Source organism: Vulpes lagopus, chromosome 3, assembly GCF_018345385.1.
Source record: "Vulpes lagopus strain Blue_001 chromosome 3, ASM1834538v1, whole genome shotgun sequence".
NCBI classification, from domain to species: Eukaryota; Metazoa; Chordata; class Mammalia; order Carnivora; family Canidae; genus Vulpes; species Vulpes lagopus.
In genome coordinates this window covers 116,938,958-116,957,111 of record NC_054826.1, presented here as the reverse complement: position 1 = coordinate 116,957,111, position 18,154 = coordinate 116,938,958, and the positions used below count along the sequence as shown (strand labels likewise).

Here is an 18,154-nt window from a genome sequence, read left to right as displayed (position 1 = left end):
GCACCAGTAGGAAGGAGAAGTGGCTGTTACAGTGGGGTCAGTCGTTGACTTAGGATGTGTTCTGTGTCCAGAGGAAGCAGTTGAGAAGTGTGAGTGACGTGGGGATGGTAGATGGTGGTGGTAGAATCAGAGTAAAAAGTGGCTGTCGTTACTCCTGTGGTTTTTATGGGGTGGGCCTGTTGTTGAGCTCTTAGCACTGGCTGACGATGGGGCCAGCCTGGTGTGCTGGATTTCCCACAGACCAGTTGTCCCTCTAGGAGAAAAACCTCGGACCCGAGGTCCAGTTGCCAGAACAGGTGTTAGAGGTCTCGGTCAGGCCTCGCTGGTGGGTGGAAATTGGGAACATTGGGGCTGTTGGCCGCTAGGACACCAGCAGAGGACCTTGTGATGCTGAGCGGGTGGCCCAGTTAAGGTGGCCGTGGACACAGAAGTTGTTTTATGGGAGGCAGGTTGAGCGTAAGCCTCTGTGGAAGGGCATTGTGAGATGCATCGTGAGATGGGCGGTATTCTCTGCACATATGGTTCCATCTGAATCTGATGCCCGTGACCCAGTTGGCGGTTCTCAGGTAGAGGTGGGTCCTTGGTTCTATCCCAAGCCTGGCCGGTAGCATCCTTCTTGATGACCAGATTGCTGGAAACAGTGTGGGAGAGTTTGCCCCTTGAGGCTCCATGGAAAGTGGACTGGGCACGAACAAGAAGCTCTATCACCGGCCTGGCCCTTACTTGACACGTTTGCTACTGTGTGGTCTGTTTAGGCCCTCTGTGTCCAACAGTGGGACCAAGCAGTCTCCTTGTTTGGTGCTACCTTATAATCCACATAGGAGACAGGACGTGAGTCAATAGAGAGATGGGAAAAGTTTTGGAGAGCCTTACATTTTATGAGATTACATAAGGAAGTGGGGTAAGAGTGACTGAGGAAGCTGATGGAGACACTGTGGTCAGGGATGGCCTCTCTGAGAAGGTGACATTTGAGCAGAAGTTAGTATCGAAGGAGGTTATGAGCTGTGTGCATGTGTGTGGGAAGGGCTGTATGGCTCATGCAAAGGTCCTGAGGTAGAAGTGAGTCTGGTGAGCTTCTGGAGCAGTGGAGCGGGGTGAGGTGGGGGGCAGTGTGGTCTGAGTGGAGTGTGAGGGGTAGAATGGGAGGAGATAAGTGAGAGAAGCATTTTTAGGGGTCTCATCGGCCGTGCTAGTGAGCTAGGGTTTGATCCTAAGTGCAATGAGAAGTCAGAGGTTGGTTTTAATCAGGACTTATGTCCTGAGTTTTTTAATAATGAGTGGGGCTGCCCTGGGGAAGGTGAGAGAGAATGCAGGGAGACCAGGATGGGGGCCCTAGAGGCTGTCCCTGAAGTGGCTTTGTGCCCCTGGAGCCCCTGTTTTCTGCTCAGAGGGCTTTCTTTTCTTTTCTTTTTTTTTCCTCAGAGGGCTTTCTGACAATTCAGTGAGGTAAACGTCATCTGATAAGCCCTGTCATGGTCCTAGGTAAGCTCCGGGCAGGTCACACTGTACAAGTTGTGTTTATTCACTAGATGTGGCACCAGGCTGGGTGCTCCCATCCTGCCTGGGAGGGCATGGTGAGCCCTGGCTCCTCGGGCTCCAACAGGGGCCACCCCAGAGGCACTGGCTCTCTTAATGCCTCGGCCTTTAGGGCTTCCCAGCTTGGGGGTTCACTGCCTTGGGTCACTCGTAGCTGAGTCACTCTATTTCCAGAGGCACATACTGGACCTGGCACCTGTAACCCCTGTGGACATGGTGGGTGAAAGGTGAACAGAGAGTTCTGTTCTAAGCTGGAATTTCTTGGTGTCACCCTTTGCGGCCAGGCCTCTTCTCTTAGCTAGGAAACAGGATGCAGGTGGGAGGGAGAAGTTACACCAGGGCCCTGGCAGACCTTGTAGGGAGGGGGCACAGATATATTCACCATCTTGGTTTTGCTGGCAGTTTCACAGGTATATGTATCCATATAGGTCAAAACTCAATATATGCTCCCAATATGTGCAATTTATCATACTTAGGTAATGTCTCAGTAAAGCTATATGTAAAAAAAAAAAAAAAGGCATAAAGCCTGTTTAAAGACAGGATGACTATATTTGCTTAATTGTCTCTATTTTGTAAAGGAATGCAAACGGAAAATAACAAAAAAAATAAAGCACCGGTATGTGTGCATTGAACGGTGGTTCTGAACCTTCCAGACTCGTTGCCTTGAATACAGAGATTTTCCAACATCAGTACAGTTACTTTAAGGTAATCTATCAGTAAAAATAGCCCACCCGGGACATGTGGGTGGCTCAGTCAGTTAAGCATCTGCTTTTGGCTCAGGTCATGATCTTAGGGTTCTGGGATCAAGTCCTGGGCTCCCTACTCAGCGGGGAATCTGCGTCTCCCTCTGCCCCTCCCCGTGCTCATGCTCTCTTTCTCTCTCTCTCTCTCTCTCTCTCAAATAAAAATCTTTAAAAAGCCCACCCACATATCTAAAATTTTAAAAATTAACAAAATGCTCTCTATAGACCTTAAAGGAAAACTGAAACAAGGGATTTGTAATAAGACAACATGTATTTCAGTGAGTAAATGCTCAGGCGTGCGCTGGAAAGAGCAGAATGGAGAGTCCTTGCTTGTCCTAAAGTGGAGGATCCCTTGTGACAGCTGCAAATCCCTGCAGATCTCCAGAACCACCATCAGTCACCCTCACCGAAGAGGTTTTGCAGAGTGGTGGCCAGTGCTTGGCATTGTTCTGAACAAAACGCAGTTTTCCTTTCATTTCGGCAATAGTTGCATTCCTGAAAGAGTTCGAGGTGTATTTAAACTTGCAAGAACCAAAAAATACACACTGTGGGTTTATGTCCGAAAACAGAGTTAGATTCCAGACCTAGTCATTTCAGGCAGGCGTTTCGAACTACACAAATTCCTGTTGGGGTCTTTTTTTGGGGGTTGGGGGGATTTAAAGTTTTGTAGGTTCCAGGAGGTCTGGTATCTAGCTCAATCTTTGACAGTCAGAGAATGTGGAATTTGCAAAGCACAGCCCCTTTTGGGAACCTCTGTTTTTGAGGAACAGAAAGCACTGAAAAAAATTTTTTTTGAGAAAAGGGTAAGATGGTGGGGGTAAGATCTTGAGTCATTTGCATTTGTAAGCAACACATTTACAGTTAGGATTAGGGTTTGACTGTTGTTTGTATATCCTTAGTTCTGAGAAGAGTGAAAATGTGCATCAAGTTTGTACAATCCATTCTCTGCAGTTGTAAGTCACGTCTGCCCTTGGATATTCACTGCAGGTCACAGACTGATGCTCAGAGTACATCCAGAAATGTAGAAATTTCAGGCGAGCTCAGATTTTTTTCAAGTTTGAGATTTACCTCTCCTAACACCTTCAAGCCAAATGACAGCATCCTCGTGGCGCCTCATTGCTGTTTGGTTGGTTCAGGCCTCCTACAGTGGCTCCCAGTCCTGTTCAGGTTCCCCAGAGGCGCTCTACCTGTTTGTGGAAAGGCTGCCAAACCTCATTTCAAATCCTTCAATCCAGGCCTGGCTCCCTGCTCCCCCTGCCCGGAGTACCCTTTTCCTTCTCCTGAATCTCGCATCCTACATAGTTTTGCTCCGATGTCACCTCCTCCTGGAAGCCCCCATGATAGCACCAGTAACACAGTCTCTGAAGTGAAGTCACGCCTGCTAATCCTTTCCTCTCCTGGGGTTCTATGATGGTGGGGGCTCTGTCCAGAGTTTGGCCCAAGACACGTCTTTAGTTAGTGGAAAAGTGACTGATGGGCATCTCTGCCCACAGTGACATTTTCCCAGCCTTCAGTGTCCCATGCTTTCTGTTCCCATGCTCTGGACAATTTTCTCCTGACTCAGACCTTTCCCCTCCTTGCCGAAGCTTGCACATGCCCTGCTTGCTTCCTCTCCCCTCCTGGAGCACTTCCCTCCTTTGTAGGCCTCCGGTTCCTGGGATAGTTCTCCTTCTCGACTTGGCCTTAGCTGATCCTTCCCACTACTCTTGACCTTGTCCACCCAGACCTGTGTTTTCCTCCTCTCTGTCTGCCCGAGACCTTCCCCCTGACCTTTTGGCACCTCTTTCTTGGTCCCTGGCAACAGCCCTGGGTCACCCACAGCCCATGCAGGCCCAGGGCCAGGGCTGGCTTAGGAAGTGGTAAAGAAAATGAACAGGCAGGGTTGAGCCACTCCCTTCCTCTCTGCCTGCCCTCTTTCTTTCTTGCCAAGGAAGGCTGCATGTGCTAGGAGGAATGATACTAAAAGTCCCCGCCAGCAGCCCAGCTTCGGGGCAGGTCAGTAAAGGGAAAAGGGAAGACCTTGCATGGTGACATTGACAGTGTGGTTGGTGGGATAATGCCCCCACAAAGATGTCCACGCCCTGATCCCCAGAACCGTACATGGCACAGGGACTTGGCCTGATATGATCACCAGGCCCTTGTAAAAGGAGACAGGAGGTGAGAGAGAGAGAGAGAGAGAGAGAGAGAGAGAGAAGAGAGGGAGAGAGGTGCTCTGCAGCTGGCTTTTAATTGGAGGAAGGGGCCACAAGCTTAGAAATATTAGGAAGCCTCTAGACGTAGGAAAAGACTAGGAAACACATGAAAAGGAATGTAGCCCTGACCCTTAGATTTCTGATCCCAAGAATTATGAGACAATAAATTTGTGTTGCTTTAAGCCACTCAGTCTGTGGTAATCTGTTACAGCAGCCGTAGGAAGTCACACAACTTCCCACGAAGTTTAGATTTTATTCTGGATGCAGGGGGGATGTCAGGGGAGTTGAAGTAGGGGGATGGTATGTTTTTAGGAAGGTCCCACTGGCTGCCCTGCAGAACTTGGCTGTCAGGGAACAAGAGTGGGAGGAAATGAGGGAGCAGGAAGGAGGCCCCTGCGGTGGTCGTTTGCATGGGACAGAAGCTGTGGACCTAGAGTGGAGGGATGCCCACACATATCCTGGGAGGGGCAGGTAGGACAGACCCCTGATTGACCCCAGGGAATGGAGACTCCCATGGTTCTGGTCCTCTCCTGGGGTGGGGAGTGAGCCAAGGCAAATTGGAAGGCTGTGGTCCCCAAGGGAAAGTATCAGGTGTTTTAAATAGTCAATTGTGTGGCATCGACCTAACAGGGGACAGTCTTTTGAAATTGAGTGCTGTTCAATATACTCGTGCCATGGAAGGATTCTATAAATTGCAGAGGTTGGGTTAGGTGAGGATGAAGCATGCATTCGAGTGGTGGAGCCCATGTGGGGCCATTAGATGTTCACTTGATTTTAATTTGGGAGACAAGAGCTAGGAGGTATGTCTGTTGTTGTCTAACATATTACCCCACCCTAGCAGCCAAAAAGGACAGCGAACATTTGCTATCTCCCATAATTTCTCTGGGTCAGGGATCCAGCCTAGCGGAGGCAGGGGTGGGGAGGTTCTGGCTCAGTGACTTCGTGAGCTTGCTCTCAGCTTGACAGCTGGGGCTGCATCATCTGAAGGCTTGACTGGGGCTGCAGGCTCCACTCTCAGGTTGCACATGGCTGGCTAGTCCGGGCTGGCTCTTGGCAACATCTCCCCATGGGGGGCTCCTCCAGTGTCCTCCCCACTTGGCACTTGGCTTTGCCCAGAGTGAATGATCCAAAGAGAAGGTGAGACAGAAGCTGCCCCGTTGTCTGTGACCTAATCTTGGACGTGGCGCGCCCTCCATCATTTCTGTCCTCTTCTGAGCAGGAGGGCACTGTGCAGGGGCCTTGTGTGGGCTCCGGTTTCTCACATCCTTGCAGACATTTGTTACTACCTGACTTTTGGATGGTACACCTGTGGGTGTTGAAGTAATATTGTGGTTTTGGTTTGTGTTTCTCTGATAGCTAATGGTATCAGGCAACATTTTGTGGCCCTTTGCAAACCTTTTCCCCCTTTTAAATGGGGTTGTTGTTGTTTTTCCTTATTGTGTGATGAGAATTCTTGATAGGCTCTGGTTACAAGTTCCTTATCAGATATTTCATTTGCAAATATTTTCTTTCATTCTGTGGTTTGTCTTTTTCACTTTCCTGATTGTGCCTTTTGAAACGTGACTTTTTTTTTTTTTTTTTTGACATAGTCCAGTTGGTCTCATCTTTTCTTTCACTGCTTGTGCTTTTTGGTGTCCTATTTCAGAATCCGTTCCAAATGCAAGGTCATGAAGATTTTCACGTTTTCTTTTTTTTTTCCTGAAGATTTTATTTATTTATTTGAGAGAGAGTGCACCTGCAAGCGGGGGGGGGGGGGGGGGAAGGGCAGAGGGAGAGGATGAATCTTAAGCAGACTTCCTACTGAGCACGGAGCCTGACTCAGAGTCTGATCTCATGACCCCAAGATTATGAACTGAGTTGACATCAAGAGTTGGACGCTTAACTCACTGAGCCACCCAGGTGCCCCTCACTTGTTTCCTTCTAAGAATTTTATAATTGTAATTCTGTGTTTAGGTCTTGACCCATCTCGAGTTAATTTCTGTATATGGTGTGAAATGGGGCCCAGCTTCATTCTTTTGCATGTGGCTGGCTGGCTTCTCAGCACCATTTGTTGAAAAGGTTATTCTTTTCCCATTGAACGATCTTGACACCCTTGTCAGAAATCAGGTTTATTTCTGGTTCCATTGATTATGTGCATGTATGTGAGTGTGCGTGTGTGTGAATCCTTCCTTCTCCTTATGCCTATCCTGATTACAGTTACAATAAAGTTTGAAATTGGGGGCACCTGGGTGGCTCAGTGGTTGAGTGTCTGTCTTCAGCTCAGGTCATGATCCCAGTGTCCTGGGATTGAGTTCTGCATTGGGCTCCCTGCGTGGAGCCTGCTTCTCCCTCTGCATATGTCGCTGCGTCTCCCTCTCTCACGAATAAATAAATAAAACCTTAAAAAAGAAAGAAACAGAAAAGTGTGCAATCTCCATGTTTGATTTTTTTTTTCCTTAAAAATAGTTTTGGCTATACTGGGTCTCTTGAGTTTCTGCATGAATTTTAGAATCAGCTTGTAATTTCCTATAGAAACAAGTCTGCTAGGATTCTGAGAAGAGATTGCATTGTATCTGTAGGTCACTGTGGGGCTGGCCCCTTTCAGTGCCCTTCATGTGTATTAACACATTGGATTTTCAGAGCAACCTGGTGAGGTGGGTCCTAGGTGTATCTCTGTTTTAACAGATAATAACCTGGTCCTATAGAGCAGTTGGGGAATCTCCTCACCTAGCCAACACCCTGAGGCTGTGCTCCTAAGCAGCGGGCTCAGCTGCTCCTCTGCAGTGGCTGGTTTCCTTTGGCTGGGCCTCCCCAAGGGGTGGACTGCTCTGGCCCTCATCCCCCCCACCCCTGGCTGGCCAGACAAGTCTCCAGAAGACCCCACAACCACTCCACACTCCCTGTGTTCCAGACAGCAGAGGAAGATCACGTACTCCTCCAAGGATCCTGCCAAGCCAAAAGGGGGCTCCCAGGTGGACGTGAACGAGGAGGCTGAGGTGTTGATTGTCAAGACCCCACAGAAGGAGCGCGAGCCGTCTCTATTCAAGGTGTTATACAAGACCTTCGGGCCCTACTTCCTCATGAGCTTCTTGTTCAAGGCCCTCCATGACCTGATGATGTTTGCTGGCCCAGAGATCTTAAAGTAAGACCCCTTCCCTCTCATCTGAGCATGTCTTTGTGTCCCTGACCTTCCGCCTCCTTCCACCAGCAGCACTCCCGACCACTACCTTGGGGTCCTAGGGTATGTCCCCCAGGGGCTTCAAGCCAGCCTCTCTGTCCCCCCTGCTTTGATTAGTGCTTCGCATTGATAGGCATCTGAACTCAGGTTTATTTGGGTTCAGTTCTATTATAACTTTGGTTATAATAGAAACCACCTTCCCTGAAGCCACAGGAGGGAAGGGAGAGGATTGTCTAGGGAAACCAAGAGTAAGAACATGAGCCAGAGAGACACCTGGGTAGCTCAGTGGTTGAGCATCTGCCCATGGCTTAGGTCATGATCCCAGTGCCCTGGGATCGAGTCCCACATCGGGCTTCCTGCATGGAGCCTGCTTCTCCCTCTGCCTGTGTCTCTGCCTCTCTCTCTGTGTCTCTCATGAATAAATAAAATCTTACAAACAAACAAACAAACAAACAAAAAACCCACGAGGTAGAGTGCATCCATCCGCCTGCAGCCTGAACACAGAACCTCACAAAGGAGCCCCCCCCTCCCCTCTCTCTTTACCTCTCTCTTTTTGTCTCTTTGGGGCCCCATGTTCCTTTTCTTTGCCTTCCTCCCCCTGCCTCTCATATTCTCAGGTTGGGTGAGAGTATTCTCACCTCTGGGTGACTGTCCTGTGATGGAACAGAGCAGTCGGTATGAGAAGCCCAAGGCTTGGGCGCTCTGCGTGGTCACATCCCCACTGTGGCTTTGTTTTCCCGCATGAGCTGGAAGGAGTAGCACCCGCCCCGCCCGGCTCCGAGGAGGTCGAAATGCCCAAGTGGAAGGACCTTCCCCACGGCGCATGTGTCAGTGTCCCGTCATTCTGTCCTTGCTCCTTCACAGGTTGCTCATCAACTTCGTGAACGACAAGAAGGCCCCGGACTGGCAGGGCTACCTGTACACCGCGCTGCTCTTCATCAGCGCCTGCCTGCAGACGCTCGTGCTGCACCAGTACTTCCACATCTGCTTCGTCAGCGGCATGAGGATCAAGACGGCCGTCATCGGGGCCGTGTACCGGAAGGTGGGTGAGGCCGGATGTCACCTGCGGTAGCCTCAGGATCTGTGGGGACCGGGCCGGGGCACCGTGGGAGCTGCCGTGAGGATTTCAAGCCTTGCTTCTGGAGCGGTAGCGGGAGGGTGGCCCACATGACCACAGATGGCCAGGATCGGCCAGCAGGCATCACACTGCAGCAGAGCCGATGTCCAGGGTGGGTGGGTGCGTAGCATCTCCTTGAGGCCTGCGTCCGCCACGGACGGGATTTCATAGGTGGTACTCGACTTGGCAAAATCCAGGTTCGGATCCTCACTCTGCCATTGATGCTCTGTTGGAACTTGTTCTGACCCCCCATTTGAGCTGAGCCGGTGGTCCTTTCCCGGGATAGTGGAGTACCTAGCAAGCATTCATGCTTATCCAGGTTAAGAGGAATTTCTCGCTTCCTTCAGTTTCTTAGCTTCTGGGACAGATGCTGCTTGAGTCCATGGGTTGAGAAGAGACTACCTAGCGATGGTCAGGAGAGGGGGCCATTTGGTTGGTGCTCAGCCCCGTCTGTCCTTAGACTTCACCCGGAGAACTTCACGGCTCCCCTGTCCAGGCTGCACCGCAGATGAACAAAATCAGGGTCTCTGAGGGGGAGATCTGGGCACTAGTATCTTAAACTCCCCAGTTAAGAGTGTGAAACCATGTTTGAGAACCAGAACAATTTTGTCCTTCCAGGGAATGTTTGAAAAGAGTCCGGAGACAATTTTTGGCTGTCCTCGCTGGAGGTGGGGGCATGTAGTGGGTAGAGGCCGGGGATGCTGGTGAACACCCTATAATGCACCAGCCAGTACCACAAAGAAATACCCAGCTTCACATGTCAGTGATGGCAAGGTTGAGACACGCCGACCTTGACCTCAGTCCTTGAGCGTGATCTGCGGACCAGCAGCATCTGTGTCACATGGAAGCTTGTTAGAAATGCATTGTCCTAGGCCCCACCCCAGTCCTACCAGGTCTGAAACCATAACAGATTTCCCTGGTGACATGTGTGCAACCTAAAGTGTGTGAGGCCCTGCTGGAGGGGCCTTCGGGGGTCCCTTCCCTGTTTCAGGAGTCAGGACAAGGCAGCGAGTGTTGCTGATAAGAGCTGGGCCTTCACAATGAGACAGACGAGCTGGGAACGCAGATAAGGCGGCAAGGGAGGAGAAAAGAGAAGTGGGCCTTCTGCTCTGAGCTGTCGTCCTCCTCCTAGGGGGCCCGGAGGAAGGGCCTGGACTCTCGCCTGCCACACTCACCCTCTCTCCCTCTCCGTTGTCCTGCAGGCATTGGTGATCACCAACTCAGCCAGAAAATCCTCCACCGTCGGGGAGATTGTCAACCTCATGTCTGTGGACGCCCAGAGGTTCATGGACCTGGCCACATACATTAACATGATCTGGTCAGCTCCTCTGCAAGTCATCCTTGCTCTCTACCTCCTGTGGCTGGTGTGTGTTTGACGTCGTCCCTGTTGTGTGAAGGGAGGGACCACCCCTGTGGGCGGTGGGGGCGAGGGGGTGGGTGTCGGTGATAAGAACTGGGGCCTTTTCTTGACGTTGTTCACATTTTCTCTCCTGGCCTGTTGGGCAAGTCCTGGGTATTTTATCCCTTTCCTCAGTGTTTGGATTTATGCTCTTTTTGGTAGCACAATACTTATTTGCATTTGTCCTTTTTCTGACAGTGAATGTAATTCACAACCTTAGAACATAATGCACCACATTTCTCCCACCGTGTCTTCCCAAACACTAACCAAACTCCTGTACTCACCGGTCCCGAACTGCTTTGGTCAAGATTTCTCTGAGTGACAAGGGATAGAAATCCAGTTTAAAATAGTCTAAGCAAGTACAGGGAGTGTGTGTAACTGCAGAGCACAGGGTATGGCTTCAGGCATGGATGGATCCAGGTGTTCATTCAGTGCTGGAAGGACTCAGGCTCACTCCATCATTTCTTGGCCCTATTTGCCTCTGAGTTGACTTCATTCTCTATGATTTCCTTCGGTGGCTTCCATACCTTTGGTCTTTTATCATCTTTGCTGAGAGAAAAGAAAATATTGCAGTCCTCATTTCCTCAGCCAGAGCCCCCTGGAGAGCTTTGATGGACCAGGCACAGTCCTAGTCACACCCCTGAGCCAATCACTGTGATACAGGAGGCAGAGTTCTCTCATTGGCCAGCCCGGGTCACATGCCCACAGGAGAGGGGGGCAGTTCCCAAAATGAAAAGTTGATGAGGTGCTATTGGCCTTACACGTGCCTTATCCTTCGTCACCTCTGAGCCTTTGCATGGGCCTTTCCTTCTGCCAGGAGTTCCTTTCCCTCCTTCTTCCGTAAGGGTGGCGTCCTACTCATCTTTCAGGGCTGTGATGAATGCCACTTTCGCTAATTCCTTTTCCCTCTTGATTACGTGGGTTTCTTCCTTTTTAAAATCCCAGTAGTTTAGTGCAGAAGCTCCTCTAATGTTACCTTCTGGAATAGTTTTTTTTGCTGATTGGTGTAGCAGCCCCTCCTCTTCTGGTAAGTGTATCCGTTACTCATGGGCTCAGTGTCTTTTTTTTTTTTTTTTTAAAGATTTTATTTATATATTTCAGAGAGAGAGAGAGCACGAGGTGGTGGGGGGCAGAGGGAGAAGCGGGCTCCCCGCTGAGCAGGGATCCCAACATGGGTCTCAATCCCAGGTCCCTGAGATCATAACCTGAACTGAAGGCATATGCTTAACCAACTCAGCCACCCAGGTGCTCCTCAGTGTCTTGTTTTTGCCTTATTTTTTATTTTCCTTGAGTGTAGTCCCAGCAGGGCCTGGTGCCTAATAGGTGCACAGCAAATCATCTGTTGATTTGACTGTAGTTTACATTTTTTTGTCAGTTTATATAGCAGAAGATGAATGATTATAAATTGTTTCTAGCAATGAAACAGAAATAAATACCAGAATCTAAATGTCTTTTTGGGCTGACATCTTGGGGTACCCACTTCTCCAGAAATTTCAGCCACGGGTGAAATATTTTTGGAACACTTCTTTTAGAATTGGCCTTCAGGGTTGATTTATGAACCATTAAGAAAATTGTTTTGTTTTAGATGAGGGTTGCTGAATGTATTATTGACATTTGGAGCCAGATAATTTTCTGTTGTTGGGGGGCTGTCCTGTGCCCCTGGCCTGTTCACACTGACACCAATAACACAGTCCCCAGCCTCCAACCCCAGGTGTACCCATATGTCTCCAGACATTGCCAGATATTCCCTGGGGGCAATTCTTCCTTGGTTAAGAACCACTGGTTTGGATAGAAATAGGATTTCTCTGACTGTCAAAAACACAGTATAGGATAGTGATGGTGGTTCTGGGCTCAGGAATCAGACTGCCTGGGTTCACTTTTTGCCTCTTCCATTATTAGGTTTGTGACCTTTTTACTTAATGTCGCTAAGCCTCAGCATGTCTGTCCTCTTCTGTAAACTGGTGATGACAATGGTATCTCTCGTCATAGGGATGTCAGGATGAAGGGAGGAGTCAATGCAGGTGCATGGTGTTTTTTACTCGTGTTTGGTATCTTTTAATTACTTTTTGTAATCCAGGTTCATTCTGAATGCTTTAGGTTGTTGGTAGAAATCACCTGCATTCTCAAAGGTGGATTAATCACCTTGGGAAGAGATATTTCACAGAAACCGTTAGGAGCAACAGCATTGTTTGGGAGACTAGGACTGGTACCCCCATGGGTGATTACTTGGAAGAGAGTGATGCTCCTGGTTTTCTGAATGCTTAAGGGCAAAAAAAAAAGATCACATTACCCTCTAGTTCCGTCTGTGTGTACCTGCTGAGTACATGCATACTGGGCCAGTTTCTCAACCTGTCTCTTTTTAGGTGTTGAAATTAAAAGATGGAGATTGTATCTTGTCTTGGCCTCTTCATCTCTCTCGGGGGTATTTTCCTCATCTGCAACTGGGATGATAGAACAAGTTTATGACCTCTTCTCTGCAAATCCTCAAATCCAAGAGCTCTGAAAGTTTCCTTGGCTCCTTTGGTGCCATAACCTGACCTGAACTGATATGAAGTATTTATGATCTTGATGATTGTCTCAGTGCAAATGTTCCTATTTTGCTGCTGAGAAAGCAATACGTTTGATTATAGAGTGCTGTGCTAGGACCCCAGTGGGCCTGTCATGCAGTATATGGACACACCTGTGTCAGCAGGTCCCCAAGACCACGCCAGGTGGATGAGTTGCGAGGAGGACTCATAGCTCTAATTTACTACAGCAGGAATAGTAGAGGGTAAAGACGCAGGGGGAGGAATCAGAGGGAAGTAGGTACAGATTTCAAGAGTCCTCTCCCAGGTGACCCACGCAGGATGCACTTCATTCCCTAGCAACAAGTTCTGACAACATGTGAAATGCTGTCAGGCAGGGAAGCTTGGTAGAGAGCCAGTGCCCAGGGTTTTTGTCTATAGGTTGCCTCTGCTTGGCACATACCAAACTTGCAGACTCCCAGGAGACAAAGAGGGGTTCAGCATAAACCATGTTGTTTGTACAAAGAGTTGAGGCCCACTGAGCCACTCTTGCCAGTTCTGAGAATGGTGGGAGCCCTCCCCAAATCCAGGCTCCCAGCTGCCAGCCAAGGGCCAAATTTGTAAGCAGACCTTTAAACAAGATCAACCATTAGGATGGCTGTGTTAGCTAATTTCTATTCAACACCTTATTATTTTTCTAAAGTTTTTTTTTTTCAAGATTTATTTATTTATTTCAGAGAGAGTAAGTTCATGACCCAGGGGAGGGGCAGAGGGAGAGGGAGAAGCAGACCGCCCTGATGAGCAGCCTTACACGGGGCTCCATCCTGGGACCCTGAGATCACAGCCTGAACCAAAATCCAGAGTCAGAGGCTCAATCAACTGAGCCCCCCCAGGCACCCCACCTTTCTAACGTTCTAATATGTGAAACTCACCTGTCCCCTGGGGTTTCAGATACCGGACATGTGTGTTCTTAAAGGGGTCGTGGGATCCCAGGAGATGTTCAGGAATAGATCCAAAAATTCTGAACAGCCCCATTGCTGAGTCACAGTTATGCAGGTGCCCTGAATGGGCTCGGCCAGGTCTGTGGGGTTGGCATAGTGGGTGCTCAGCCAGGGAAGCCCCATGTTGAAGGCTTCTGTTCTCTTCCTTCCTTAGAACCTGGGCCCGTCTGTCCTGGCTGGGGTGGCTGTGATGATCCTCATGGTTCCCCTCAATGCCGTGATGGCCATGAAGACTAAGACCTACCAGGTAGGGTGTCTGTCTCCATAGGGCTCCAAGCTGGGCTCTCTTTCAACACTGGGATTTTAGCGAGTTCTTTCTACGTAGGCCCTTGGGGTTCTCAGCCCTGTGTGCCTGTTGGAATCCCCTAAGGAGCATTCACAAATGCTGATGCCTGGGCTCCATTTCTGGAATTCTGGTTTGCATTGTCTGGGTGAGCTCTGGGGCATCAGTTTTTGGGTTTTTTTTTTTTTAAGATTTTATTTATTTATTCATGAGAGACACACACAGAGAGGCAGAGACACAGGCAGAGGGAGAAGCAGGCTCCCTGCAGGGAATCTGACATGGGACTCGATCCCAGGACCCCGGGATCACTACCTGAACCAAAGGGAGATGCTCAACCACTGACCCACCCAGGCATACCCTGGGCATCAGTTTTTAAAGCTTCCTGGATGATTACGATGGACAGCCAACGTTGAGAGCTCCTGAAACAGTTAAGCCTCATAGACCATTGACCAAAATCACATCTGTGAGTCTCTGAGAAATTCCATATTTCCCGTAGAATTCAGTCATTTATGCATTTTCTGTACATTTTCAAAAGTTGAGTAAAAATTACCCCTGACTTTTTTCCTTTTTCCCCCACTACCTTATGCTAGGCAGAGCGTTCAACTATTTTCAGAAATGTTTGATACTTTCTAAGTTTTTAAATATCCATGTAACAGAGCACATGCCTTCCCATTATAAAAAAAAATATTCAGTTGATAGAATAGTATATAATTTAAAAGGCGATGTCCCCTTCCCTGTCCTCTCAATCCCAGTGAGCACGCTGAAGCAAATCCTTCTAGAACTTTATGTGTATTTATAGAGAGATCTGATTATACAGGTGGGCTTGGTGGGCCTATGTGTGTGTGTCATGTGGCATCACCACCATGTAAGTTTTTATACACGTGGGCCTGTTTGGCAGCCTGGTCTTATCATTTGACACCACCTCTCAGGGATCTTTCCGTGGCATGTCGTATAATCTGACCTCATTTTCTTGAAGTAGTGCCAAATGGTCTGTAACCGAGAGGGGCCAGAGTTTTATTTCTCTGCTCCCCAGTTGATGGCTGTTTATGATGTGCCTGCAAAATTGCACATGAGAGCGCTTGACCGCACAGATGATGCAGGAAGAGAGAGGAGTCCAGGACGTGAGCCTGTTGGAATGAGGCCACAGCAGGTGCAGGTGGGAGGAGGTTAGGCAAGGAAGGGGCACTGTCACCTTTCTTCCAGTGCTATGCTGGCTTCCCTGAGTGACCTGCTTTTGAAACAGCTTCAGTCCCTGACTTTGACCTCACATGACTTAAAAATCATCCTCATCCATGAGCCAGGAATGACCACAGACAGCACTCAGTGACAGGGTTCTTGTTAGCAACATGTCACAGCGTATGGCTCAGTAAAGAGACAAAGGAAACAGAGAGGGGAAAAAAACCCAAAACAACACAAAACCCCTGCATCAATCTCTCTCCTGCGTTTGGATCGGTGGGACAGGACCCCTGCCCTCCTTCCCTGGATGCCTGCGGGGTTCTTGTCTCTGCTTCTCAAGTCTAAATGTAATAAGTGTCTCGCATCCAATTTAACATGCTCCAAAGCAGGCTTTTTCCTCTGGGTAAAGGAGTCCTTTGTGCTCTCAGGGTCAAGGGCAGGCTAGGGGTGGGCGTTCATAGGGACCGCAGGATCGGCTTTCCCAGCCTTGGGAAGGCCCAGCTCTCATGGTTTGGGATGCTGCTGACGGCCTGCTGCCGGGCCTGGAAGTGGGTCTCCCTGGCTGTGGCCTTGACTGTTCTCATCTCTGAAGGTGGCACACATGAAGAGCAAAGACAACCGGATCAAGCTGATGAATGAGATTCTCAATGGGATCAAAGTGCTAAAGCTGTACGCCTGGGAACTGGCCTTCAAAGACAAAGTCCTGGCCATCAGGCAGGAAGAGCTCAAGGTGCTGAAGAAATCGGCCTACCTGGCCGCTGTGGGGACCTTCACCTGGGTCTGCACGCCATTTCTGGTGAGTGAAGCTGGATCTGGCCCCTGGGCCCCTACCCCCTTGTTGGTTTCTGTTTTGTTTTCACACCTGAATATTTTTGAAAGGTCACTGTTCAACCAGGCTTTCGCCTACAACTCCTTTTGAAAAATTGCCACCCGCGCTTGCTCCTCAGCTCTCCTGCTTTACTTTATTCATAGCACTTAGTAGCTTCCAGCTCAAGGGATCCTCAAAAGTAGCCAGTTCAGGAACCAGTGGTTCCTAGGTTTGCGGTAAGGTAAGAAATTTGTGCCAGGATGTCAGGCAGGTCTCTTGTGTCCCTCGAGGAGAAAATCTTGGTACGAGAAGCGTGCCAGCTGAACTCCACTCCGCTCTTCTGCTACCATAGTCAAGCTACATGATGGTGTCAGCCCCCTGATCTGTTGCCGACTGCTCACAAGCTGTGGATTTGGCCAGTGCCAAGCACTCTCTAAAATTTACTTATTTACCATCTCTCTCTCTCTCTCCACTAGAAGGTTGGCTCCAGAAAGGCAGGGATTTTGTCTTCTCTGTTCACAGCTGTACCCTCAGCCTAAAATAGCACACAGTAGTTCAGCAAATATTTATCAATCAATGTAAATAAAAAAATAAATGAAACCAAACAAAGTCATAAAATGAAAAATATATTGTCTTCCCCTTCCGTCTGTCCCTTTCCTCCAAGGTGACCGTTTTGTGTATCTTTTCAGAAAAAAAATTATGAATGTAGCCCATAAAAATTTTTTAAAAATATTTTTAATGTATTTGGATAGAGTCATGCATGCATAGTGTTCTTTCTGTACCCTTTTTATACTTGACAGATGACCTCTCCCTTCATGCGTTCAGATCTGCTTCATCTGTTGTCATGAAGCATGCTTGTCCAGTGCACGGATGTACCATAGTTAAAGTAACCCATCTCCCGTTGCTGACTTCGCAGGGTAGTCCCCTGGTCTTTGCTATTATGATCCATGCTGCACTGAATGTTCCAGTATGCATGTCGTGGATCCTTTAATGAGTCTATCCCTGGCTGGCCAACTTTGAAAGTTTAAAGATAACAGTATAAGTTAGTGTTTTTCCTTCTTGTCTTTCTTTTTTTTTAATTTAAGATTTATTTATTTTAGAGAGAGAGCATGCACATGCGTGCATGTGGGAGGGAGGGGCAGAGGGAGAAGGAGAGTGAGAAACTTAGACTCCTTGCCAAGTGTGGAGCCTAACACAGGGCTCGATCTCATGACCCTGAGACCATGACCTGAGCCGAAATCAAGAGTCAGACATTTAACTGAGTCACCCAGGTGCCCACAAGTTAGTTTCTAAAGCTGCCCCCAATAGGAGACCATATAAAGATGGATTCTGTAAACCCCTTAGGTACAGTTGGCTGTTAAGGATGGTTAAGGATCATGCCCCCTCACCCCCCGGGCTGGTTTTTTCTTTCTGTCTTTGTATTCTTAACTGTACCATTATTATTTTAAAACTGTGCTAATAATAATTATTGTCTCTTAGTTATGTTGGCAGATATATATGCTTATGGGAAGTTTCTCTGAATTAAAATCACACATCTTCACACATATGAAACTCTTCCATGACAGTATTGCCCCTTTCATCTCAGCTGGGTCACAGGTGGAATGTTTAAGGAAACTCGCACATTTTCAGTGTTTGTCAAAGTATGCTCCTTCTGACACTGGGTTTGACCTTAGGCTCATGTCTCCCAGAGTATGAACCTGCACATGGGGCAGTACAGTGGAAAGCAGCTGATGCTCACGCTTGCACACACGTCGGAATCACGTGGGAGGCAGGTTGAAAGAAGAGCCAGTAGGTCTGGGTAGGACCTGAGTGGTTGCATTTCTAATAGATTTCCCAGTTTCTCCGGATTGCTAGTGCTTCGGCAAAGGGTACACAGTTTGAGAACCAGTGGAGTAGATCCTTACTGCTTGGAGTATGGCCTGTGGACCCATAGCATCAGCAACACCTGACTTTCAGAAATGGAGACTCAGGCTGCACCGTAGATCAGCTAAAATAGGACCTGAATTTTATCACCCACCTGTCCGCCCAGGTGGTTGGTATGCAGGTTAAAGTTTGAGAAACACCGGCAAAAAGCGGAAGTGAGCAGACTTTTTCTATGAAAGACCAACTAGTGAACGTTTCAGACGTTCTGTGCCGTACAGTCTCTGTTGCAGCTCTTCTCTCCTGCTAGTGTAGGAGAGTGTACATAACACCCGTGTGAGTGGGTGTGCTTGCATTCTCGTAAAAATTTATTTTATA

At 48.6% G+C, this 18,154-nt stretch overlaps 1 protein-coding gene across 1 annotated transcript in view; it reads left to right on the top strand.

Moving 5' to 3' along the window:
- ABCC1 (ATP binding cassette subfamily C member 1) overlaps positions 1-18,154 on the top strand; it is a 136,929-nt gene that overhangs the window by 61,426 nt on the left and 57,349 nt on the right. The window contains exons 8-12 of the mRNA XM_041747393.1: positions 7,362-7,592; positions 8,493-8,670; positions 9,948-10,109; positions 13,804-13,896; positions 15,701-15,904. Of these exons, the coding sequence (XP_041603327.1) occupies positions 7,362-7,592; positions 8,493-8,670; positions 9,948-10,109; positions 13,804-13,896; positions 15,701-15,904 (868 nt within the window). The remainder of the gene's footprint in view (positions 1-7,361; positions 7,593-8,492; positions 8,671-9,947; positions 10,110-13,803; positions 13,897-15,700; positions 15,905-18,154) is intronic.